Raw genomic sequence first — 10,481 nt, 5'->3', positions numbered from 1 at the left:
TTATCAATCTAACTGAGGCTGATACAGAAGTTTTAGAAGTACTTAATAGATTTATAGCCACAGTCAGGTATAAGTAGGCACCGACCCAAAGTGTAGCAGCCCCACTATAAATGTCATATTAAAAATATGTATATTTCTTTTTAATCTAACAAGTACTTAGTGAGTTTCGTAGTGACTTAATTGTACGTTTAAAGTGACTGTGTTTTATGTTGACTGATGACTACGGCCAACACTGTTATTTTGTTAATAGGTATTAGTAAAAAATACACTATATGTTGCTTGGCTTTAATATTAAGTTTATTAAGAGACAGGAAGCGGCTACAAATCTAGTAAGTACACAACGGACCTAAAGTACAGGCTGAGGTGAAAAACTACGAACTACAGTGCGTCATATATCATACGGTTGCAATATTTACACTATTTAAGTGCGTAAATCATTATTATACATAACATATCATCACCAATAATACTTTGTATCTATAAATAGGCACACAATAGATTACAAAATAGTCATTATAATTTTATGAGCATGATAAAAATAATTAAAATAACCTAAAACATGCATTAAGGTCTTTATTTTTCCTCGGCTCGCTCCCACAATAAAAAATACAATATAGGTAGTAAAAATGAACTACATTAATATTATTCACGGTTTCTGAGCTGTTTGGCAAGGTCGTGGATATCGTCGGGGTGAAATAAAATTAACAAATTATTTTAAAATTTTATTAAAGAGTATAAAAATTTACACTAATTATTAAAAGACATTACAATCTTGCTAAAGCAGTTTAGCAATATTTTCATGAATTAGTCGATGTATCGTCGCCTCCCGGTAGGATTCATTTGTTTAATTTATTGGCACAGAAACAAATGATCACGAGTAACACGACGTCATTATTACACACAAGATCCTTAAAGTACTGGTAACCACGAAATGGTAACTTTTGTGAATACCTATTTAAAATGTAGATATGTTTAAAATATTTATGTACAGTCTTCGTTGCTTATGGAGTTGAAGGATGAGGTATGGTCGCTATATTACGACACTTTATACTGCAGGTACTAAAAGATCAATCTAGGTACTTCTGTGTATTTACAAGGAGAATTGCAATTGTCGGTGTTATTTACATGTCCTACAATTTTGATCGCATGCGAATGTTAGTAACTAGGAATTCTTAAAAAACTATTTATTAATAGAAATATATGATTTTTATATATACACGAAATAAATATCCTTGGTGAAACGTATAATGGCAAGTTGTTAGTTAAGACCGGACATCTCCAGGATGAATGGAATATACCTAAAGGCAATAAAACAAAAAGTAAAAGAGCCTCAAATAGCGTAAGGACGTAATTAAATAATCTAGAATTATCACCAACTAGTATGGCATGTGAAACTGAAAAACGAAACATTAGATATCACCTTTAAATAAATCACGAACCGTCTTAAACCGTTGAATCATTCGAATACATAAGAAACACAAACGGCAGAATCGAGCACTTCGAATCCGCCGAACACATCACACAATACAAACATAAATTTACACTTAGGCAACATAAGATCAAATGCTACTTGATACTTTTGGACATAAACTGAAACTGGTACTAGGAACCGATTTAGTTGATAGGGGGGAGGTGGTCTCCGCACGTCGGGAAGTTGGGGGGAACAGGGGGCAGATCGGCGTGGGTGCCGACTTGGAGGACTACGTTCATGCCGATGACGATGTGGAAAAGGAAGTGGCAATGGAGGAGCCAGAAGCCAGGGTTGTTGGCTCTGAAACGGAGGATAACGTAGCCATTGTTCGGGACGGCAATGGTGTCTTTCTGGGGAGGCAAGTCTCCTTGTTTAAGATGACGCTCGAGCAGACCTCTCCTGTCCAAATCTAGAGCATGTTTCAAGTTAATCTTCTTGACGTTCGTGTCGGGCGACCGGCCGATACCGATCACGTTGTAAGAGTACCCGTGCAAGTGGAACGGATGAGATAAGTTGGCGATTTGAACTGAAAGTGAAATTTTTCGATTAACATTTGCATGTTTATGCATGTATTTAACTGTTATGGACAATAAAGAGTTTCACTACGTACCTTCGTCGACTAGTACAATTTCTACGACGGCGTTGAGCGGGATATCGACCTTGTGTGTGCACATGCAGTTTTGCCCGCAGTCTGCTGGTCTGTTGTCACCATTACAAAATTGTTCCGGGTTGATGTCGTCGTACTGACTGATAAGAGGTGTAGGTGGTGCCATGTATGAGATTTCATCAATTAAACTGATTACATGGTCTCCTTGCGGGGCAACTGTTGACATTAAGAATGCAAATTAAAGGGATAGGAGGTCATAATCAAGTATAAAGAATACGAATTTAGCAATACTTACCTAAATATCTGTTGTAGGTGTTGGGTTGGAAGAGCATTTCCGGTCTGTAGACGAAGAAACGGAAAGGCAAGAAAATCTTGACGTCAGGTCTTTCCTGCAGGATGGCCGGGTCGATGTTCTGGGCGTTCTTTAGCTGGCTGACGCAAATAGCGTCGTTTCTTGGGACATTACATCTGGCATCCAACGGGTTCATGACCTGGATGGTTAGTGCGGAGAAAGGTATTTACGTGCAATTACTATAAATACGTGCATACTACTTATAACTACATGTACGCTACATCTAATTATTTATAACTAGTGGTCAATGTTCTTGCAAACTAGAGGTATTTCATTCAACTACGAGGGACGGGAAACCTTACGAAGTGCATTAAAATAACTAAGATAATCTAGTTACAGGGTTCTGATAGCTACTAGTAATATTTACAGGTTGCAGCTCATTTATCACCGTCAATCTACCAGTTGTAGGCCAGCTTGATAACGTAGTGGTTTAAAACTAAGCCTCGTATAGTAATGAAATATTGACCCAATACTACTATTTTAGTTTGAGCAATAATCTGCAACATAGTTGACAGTTCGGTTAAGCTTAATCGAGGCAGGCTACCTGGGTGCAAGAATCCAGTTGCAATATCCGCCAATTAATAACCACGACAAGTAGATTCATGAAACGAGGTCTGCGGGCTATCGCAGCGGACGTTTCGCTAATGTCATTTGCACGGAGGAAATATGCACCAGTTTTTTCTTCTATGTAAGGTAATGTGGTATTTACAAGCGAATGTCAAGAGCGGAAAATACTAACGACACAGAAAAACAATGAACTAAGGAGCCAGCTTTATTTGACAGCTAAATGAAACTGCTGACTATATCACAGGTGCTTTACCATGTGCAGTATACATTCGGTGTTGGTTTTTGGAATAAATTCAATACATAAGTGTTCATGCTAATTCCAATACCTATTGTCTATCTTCTACTATTTTTTTGTATATTATATTTACATAGATTTGGACTTACCACACCCTGAGGTACGCCGACATCGTAAGTGGGCGGTTGGCTGGATGGCTGGTAAGGTCCTCTAGCGTACCGTAAGATAGCCAACTGTTGAGCCCTCTTCACGCCACACTCACCAAGACCACGCACTTGGATCCAGTATGCGCCTGGGATGTTGTTGGCCTCAATCACAAAATCGTAACGTTCGCCTGAAATTAATTAACATTTAGCCAGTAAGTACCTAAAGCATTTCATCGAATGCATCGTTGTATTTCTTTTGCAACGTTACCTATCCAGTGTTTCGCTTCGTCAAGTTTAGAAATGCTAATTGAATTCCATTGCACTATATTCAAAGACGTTCATAAAATATGAGCACTTTAAAAAGCGATGTTCACATAAGTATTTTACCTGAGAATGAGATGATAGTGTTCACTTGTACGGGCTGTACAGGCTCGCCGTCCGTAGCGATGACGGTCATGTTATGTCCTTCAAATGTGACCTGTGCCGGGCACACTGAGGCAAAAGCGTTGATCATTCTAAATCTGTATCTCCTTCCAGGAGTAATGGTGAAGACTTCCAGAGGAGTGTTTGTCATAAAACCGGTGTTGGGGTCACGGAACTGTCCCTTTCCGTTGATCAGCACCGACTCGGGGTCTTGACCGGTGTTAACAGCAAGTCGACCAGGGTATCTCTCAGCAGCATCTTCATGTAGCCAGTCACTGATCAACATGACGTGAGTGGTCAGATCGTAATCGTACAAGTGGCTGTTGGGGTCCTTGGAAGGCGGTTGGCGTACTACAATGCTGCCATATAAACCGTCAAGTTTTTGCAGACCGGTGTGCGCGTGCCAGAAGTGAGTACCAGCGTTTCCTTGCCATTGATACCTGGAATTCAAAATATCCATGTTAGCTTATAGTTTTTTCACATTATAGTGTTATGCATAGCGTATTAAAACATCCAATAAGATACCTGAAAGTGTTTCCTTGTTGAATAGGACACTGAGTCACGAAAGGTACTCCGTCGTAGTATTGCGATCCTCTTTGCCAGATTCCGTGCCAGTGAATGGTTACTTCCATACCCTCCATATGGTTTTCAACATCAATGACAACTTTGTCGTTTTCACACACTTGGATAGAAGGTCCAGGTAACATTCTATTCGCGGTGAGAATACCACGTTCTACTCCATCAGCTAACACGCATTGGCAGTGAGACCAAACAACATTGGTGGCGTTAGGTGTGCACACTTGGCATGCCCTGAAATTAAGTTTTACAATGTTACATACAAATCGGTAGGCAGTTTCCTTATCAACTATATGCCGACTCGATGATTACACCAGAATTTCCTCAGCAGCGTACTTGGGTATCATGAAACATCGGTTTGCATAACCTGTGTCGTCACCTATCAATTATAGGCAGCCCCAAAGGTATTTGGATCAGTAGGCGTATACTAAACTTCGGCATTGAAACGATATAGTTAGCAGTTCAGGTGAAACAAACCGTGAAGTGTGTAAAAAGAAAATGTCGGTCGGTGGGTCGCGGACGTAGCCAAGTGCAAATTTGTGCACGACATACCCTTTGTTGTATTAAAAGGCTAGTCGTTAACTCACCAAAGCTATAAAAAGCGAGTTACGTTCACAAGTGCATTGTTACGTTCGAGGCTGCATTTCGGAATGAAATGCTGATTTGTGTTAATGCTTCTCAATTAAGACTCAATTTCTAATTTACTAGATAAAAGCAGGTAATTATTTAAATATATTAAGGCAATTTAAATGAATTAAATCGTGTATAGTAATTTGGAAATCATTCAATCGCTCGTGGCCACATGTAAAGCTATAAATAAACACATCTTAGATGTTTATTTAGTAAATTTACTAGATAAAAGCAGATAATTACCTATTAAATATATATCGAATACTTAAGGCAATTTAAATTAATTAAAGGATGACTCGCGCTACAACGGGGCGTGGCCGGGCCGGAGCTTCCGGCGCTTCGTTTTCTATGGAAAGCACCACGTCATCACCGATCAGCCGTAATAGAAAATGACATGGCGGATGCCTCGGCCCGGGCACGGCCCGGTCTAGCGTGAGTCATGCTTAAATAGTGTATTTAGAAATCATTCAATCGCTCGTGGCCACATGTAAAGCTATAAATAAACACATCTTAGATGTTTATTAAGTACTTAAGTACAATTAATTGATGAATACATTAATTAATCTTCTTAGTTTAGATATGCTTGTCATAGAAAGTTAGTTTTGGAAGTGGTTACGTTGGTCAAAAACAATTAACCCATTTCGTGCAATGTCACTGGGTGATCTGTCGTAACCGCTAGTTAAGTGGGCGTGCGACTTCATTTCCGTCGAGTGAAGACAATACATGAAGTACAATGGGACAATGTTAAAAAGCCGGGTGTTACGTGTTTACTGTAACCTTTTAAACTTGTAGGTATTTAGTTATATTTGTCAGACGGCCAAGTGATGAATAAAATATTTAATAAACAGAACAAAATGGTTAACTTACGCTCCCAATACTGTGTATAATTCGAGGGTGAAGTGATAGTAGCAGATCCTCGGTGGTTCATTTTCTCGGCACGCTCTAGCGCATTCATCAGGAGCCGAGAGCATGGGGTTCCTCCTTAGCTCAGCAGTAGCGCTGCTGGTGAAGTCAAGATGCTTCAAGGTAGTTTTCCCATTGGCGTTTCTCGCTAAGGGAGGTAGAGGGCTGTTCCTGATGCCACCGCTGAGCGGACCGCTGCCGCTGGCTTGAGCAAACGAGTTGGATGAAGGCCCGATGGTGCTACCGATGCTTCCGAAGGACCCGAATGGGTCAATGTTGGACGGGTGGGTCTGGACGAGGCCATGGGTGGCGGAGAAAACGCTACTGCTGGAGGTGTCGCGGAAGGGCGTCGCTGTGCCCGCTTGCCACCATGATGCTGATGTGGACTGGTCGTCTGCGATATTTATGGCTTCTGAAAAGAAGAAAACAGTACACGGTAAGAGCAAGATCATGTAATACAAATAATTCAGTAAGTATACTTAATTAAGAACCACATATTAATCGCAGAAGTGTCACAAATACTTGACAGAAAACCTCCTGTTCATTGTTTTTTTCTGTTTCCTACTAAAGGAGCACTGATTATTACTGTTCATTGTTTTTTTCTGTTTCCTACTAAAGGAGCACTGATTATTACTAAAGCGTCTTCCATCTGACCTATCTAGTTTTAAAATCGGGCCTTCCAACCCAGAAGGGATACTAGGCTTTTCTGGGATTAGTCCGAAAAAAAAACGAATAAAAATTAAATGATAAATTGTGCATAACTTCCAAGAGATTCATTGATACGGGACCCACGGCCTCGGATTTGGAGACTTCCAACGTTTTCTCATATTGTAAGCTGCATACTTAAAAAAGAAACGCAACTTAATAAATCGGCCACTCTATTTGGAAAACAAATAGAAACATTTAATGCATGTACAGAACAAAAATAAACAACCTATTACCCTTAACGAATATACTGTCTCAGATCTATACTTAACTGGCTAACAACAATTAAGTCTCTTGTGAAAATCGAGAGTTGTTAGTTTTACTAAGTGGCGCATGAAACCTATCAACACCATACATCTTTCGACGTTCGCCGAGCGGCAGTAGCAGTGAACGTACTCCTCAGATCAGAGTGCAAGATAACTCGCGTGGCAGGTGCGTTAATGCAAATTCCGTTGCAACCTGCGCTTGCGCTCCAGCGCCGACCAGCGTTTATGTTGTCACGAATGTTTTCGTAACGACAATCGGTTCCCTAGAGAACCACGGGTATCAGGAATATAATTGTAACAGGGAAGTGAATGCGACACCTACAAAACTATAGGCTTGCATCGAGAATAACAGTGTAGTTGACTCGCAGGTCAAATTAGATGCTTTTACAAAGTGCAGACACTTTAGTCGGATAGGCATTGACGTAAGACAGTTATCCGTAACGTCCCGGTGTGATGTTGCCATAGAAACGTTAAAAAATATGTAGGTATCTTATTTTAATTAGGAGTACATTATTGTAACCGAGAATTAAGTAGTTTAGAGTTACAACTCGATATTAGGAGTATAAAGGAAGCGCGACATCAAAAAAGTGTCCGGTAAACGCGATAAAAAGCCGGACGTGTAGTTGTCCGGGAATAAAGACCGGACACGGCTTGTCTTGTTCCACGACGTGCGCGGCAGCAACTTGCGGATGCGACAAGCAGTTTCTGTCTCCATTAGATTATTAATAATATATTTAAAAAAAAACTACGCATCTTCCTGTCAGTGTTTAATGCGCACTCACACGTATGCACTGATATAATTACTCATACTTTCGCGCATTTCACACGTTTGAATTTATGTTTAAATCGTGTAACTAAAGATCATCTATACCGCTTATATTATCAGTTATGCAATTCGCATAAGAAGCATATATTATTTAAACAACGTATTCATTCATCAGATGTAAATGATCGGCACAACAATTATATCTATTTAAAGTTCAGTAATATAGTGCTGTCTGGCCATGGAGCAAAAAATTGCTTTTGAGTATTTGCAACTGTGGGACATGACTTGGTTCACGGCCTTTAGCACAGTCACTGTCACTTCCTTGTTGTCCAGCTTTTAAGTAACATGTAAAAGATTATAAGCCAATAGCATGCCAATCACATTTGAACGTTTTCTAACTATTGTTACAAGAAAAAAAATTATAGCTTTGCCTGGAAATATAAAAAAGCCATAAATTAAAACAAGTTATTCGATACCGGCAGTCTTGATTATCAGATGTATGACTTTAATTGTCAGTTTAGTTGTAAGTTATATCAGCTATTAGAAGTCGGTAATAAAATATAGAGGTAGAGGTATTTATAACACGAATCGATTTTAATTAAATGCTATAGTTATACCTGTTCAAGTGTTCAGTTAACTTCCAAGGGCGAAAAGTAAGCGTAGCATTGTCAGTGACGCGGGCAAATATAACTACTATAATGACGAATTATTCACTATCATTCGTGCAACGATTTAGTAATTATAAATATGAATATTATAGGTGTTATGTTTTCCAATATCCTTTGAGCCAGTGAGCCTTTCCTAACCTTTTCAGTCCGGTCACCCCTATGACTAACTAGGGAACCTGATTTTACCCCTCCTCCCAATGGTAATAAAAAATAAAACGTGTACGTTTGTTGTATTGTTATATTAGGTTAGCTTATTACCCCCGTAAAATACCAGTTTTACCCCCACGGGGGTAATTACTCCCAGGTTAGGAACCACTGCTTTGAGCAATAAATAAAATAGTCAAGATTACTCCAAGTAGAGAGAACAGGTATACCTAGGCCTAGGTTCCTAAGTAAGTAACAATGTTTGTCGTTTAACTTTATGCAAACGGTCGCCTTTCGAAGACAGAACACCGATAAACATAGTAACTTTCAATTAGCAAATGTATCTGCGTAGTTCCTCGTCGCTCTTAGATAACTTTCAGGTAACTTCACAATTAGGCCGGCGTTACGCGGTTATCGTGTGGTTTTTGTAATCGCGAGACAATTTCCCCGGGTTCCTGGTTACAAATGGATCATGGGGAAGTGTTATGTACATGTGCAGGCGCAACAATAAAGTGAGATTACGATAAACTTGGTTCACATATTCATTCATCAGTCATCACCTTTCGTGAAGGGAAGTCGCAACTTGAAAGATTACTTCCAAAAAAGAGGAGGTTGAAAGTCGATGGTGCTCAAGTATTATATATAGGTAGCTGTAAAGTAAATTGTGCATTGGTTATGTTATTCCTTGTAATTTGTATGTTAGTTTGGTATTAGTAGTAATGATTAGTAACTAAATAACTTTATCACACAAACATGCCTGTATTTTGATCATTTATAGTGCACTAACATGATACGAGTATACTAAGTCTACCTCTATGTACCTATAGTATTATTTACGCTGCCAGTCTTCTGGGCACCATAACCCAGGACAGCGACATAGGGAGCATTTTTTATTTATAAGTTTATTTCTAAGATTATTTTTAGTTTTATAATGCATGTACATAGTTTAGTTTGTATTTTTATGTCACAACAAATAATTTCTTTACGAACATTAAAACACGGGTCAGCTTTCTACTCATGGTGTTAACCAGTGTTGGGCATTCAAGAATAAAATCATTATTTGAATAAGAATTCGTAGGAATAAAATCATCTCGATTTTATTCCCGTCAAAAATATTCAAATAATTTTGATCGGGAATAATTCGTATGAGAAAAAATTGAATGAGAATAACTTATTCTTAATCAAATAAATATAATCAAGATTTTTATTCGAAATAATATTCCAGGAATAAAAATGAAGTCTGGGTACCGTATAGGTACTAATTACGTATAGTTAGGTAGATGTAATATAGTAGTTAGTCTCGTCTAATTTATAGGTACCTATTTTATGGAATAAAATCTTACAAATTGACTGTCGCATAGTTTCAGTAACCGTATTATTTCTAATTTAATAACCAAATCATTAGGTTCAATTTAGCTGGTCTAGGGGCCTAGCCAAGATGCCAATCGCTTGCGCTCCGACAGCGAAGCGCTTTCTGTCTCTATCACTCTTACATATTAGTGCGATAGAGTGACAGAGATAGCGTTTCGTTGTCGTAGCCCAAACGATTGGCATGTTGGCTACGCACCCAAGGTGCCTAGCCAAGATGCCAATTTTTGTTTTTTAATTTAATAACCAAATCATTAGGTAAATTTTGCTGTTCTAGGGGCCTAGCCAAGATGCCCATCGCTTGCGCTCCGACAACGAAGCGCTTTCTGTCTCTATCACTCTTACGTATTAGTGCGATAGAGAGACAGATATAGCGTTTCGTTTCGTAGCGCAAACGTTTGGCATATTGGCTACGCACCCAAGGTGCCTACCCAAGATGTCAATTTTTGTTTTTAATTTAATAACCAAATCTTTGGTTACAATTTAGCTGTTCAGGGGGCTTAGACAATATGCCAAGCGTTTGCACTCCGACGACGAAGCGCTTTCTGTCTCTATCACTCTTACGTGCGATAGAGAGACAGAGATAGCGTTTCGTTTCGTAGTGCAAACGTTTGTCATATTGGCTACGCACCCAAGGTGCCTACCCAAGATGTC

At 39.2% G+C, this 10,481-nt stretch overlaps 1 protein-coding gene across 1 annotated transcript in view; it reads right to left on the bottom strand.

Annotated features, from left to right (window-relative positions):
* Positions 1–709: 709 nt before the first annotated feature.
* Positions 710–10,481, bottom strand: part of LOC134648666 (uncharacterized) — a 57,844-nt gene continuing 48,072 nt past the window's right edge. Inside the window, exons 2-8 of the mRNA XM_063503159.1 lie at positions 5,875–6,322; positions 4,327–4,611; positions 3,766–4,241; positions 3,382–3,566; positions 2,374–2,569; positions 2,082–2,294; positions 710–1,997 (exon numbers count right to left, since the gene is read on the bottom strand). Of these exons, the coding sequence (XP_063359229.1) occupies positions 1,615–1,997; positions 2,082–2,294; positions 2,374–2,569; positions 3,382–3,566; positions 3,766–4,241; positions 4,327–4,611; positions 5,875–6,322 (2,186 nt within the window). The 3' untranslated portion in view covers positions 710–1,614. The remainder of the gene's footprint in view (positions 1,998–2,081; positions 2,295–2,373; positions 2,570–3,381; positions 3,567–3,765; positions 4,242–4,326; positions 4,612–5,874; positions 6,323–10,481) is intronic.

This window comes from Cydia amplana, chromosome 6 (genome assembly GCF_948474715.1).
Source record: "Cydia amplana chromosome 6, ilCydAmpl1.1, whole genome shotgun sequence".
NCBI lineage: Eukaryota > Metazoa > Arthropoda > Insecta > Lepidoptera > Tortricidae > Cydia > Cydia amplana.
The sequence above is the reverse complement of the archived record's forward strand: the minus strand, read 5'-3'. Positions and strand labels throughout refer to the sequence as shown.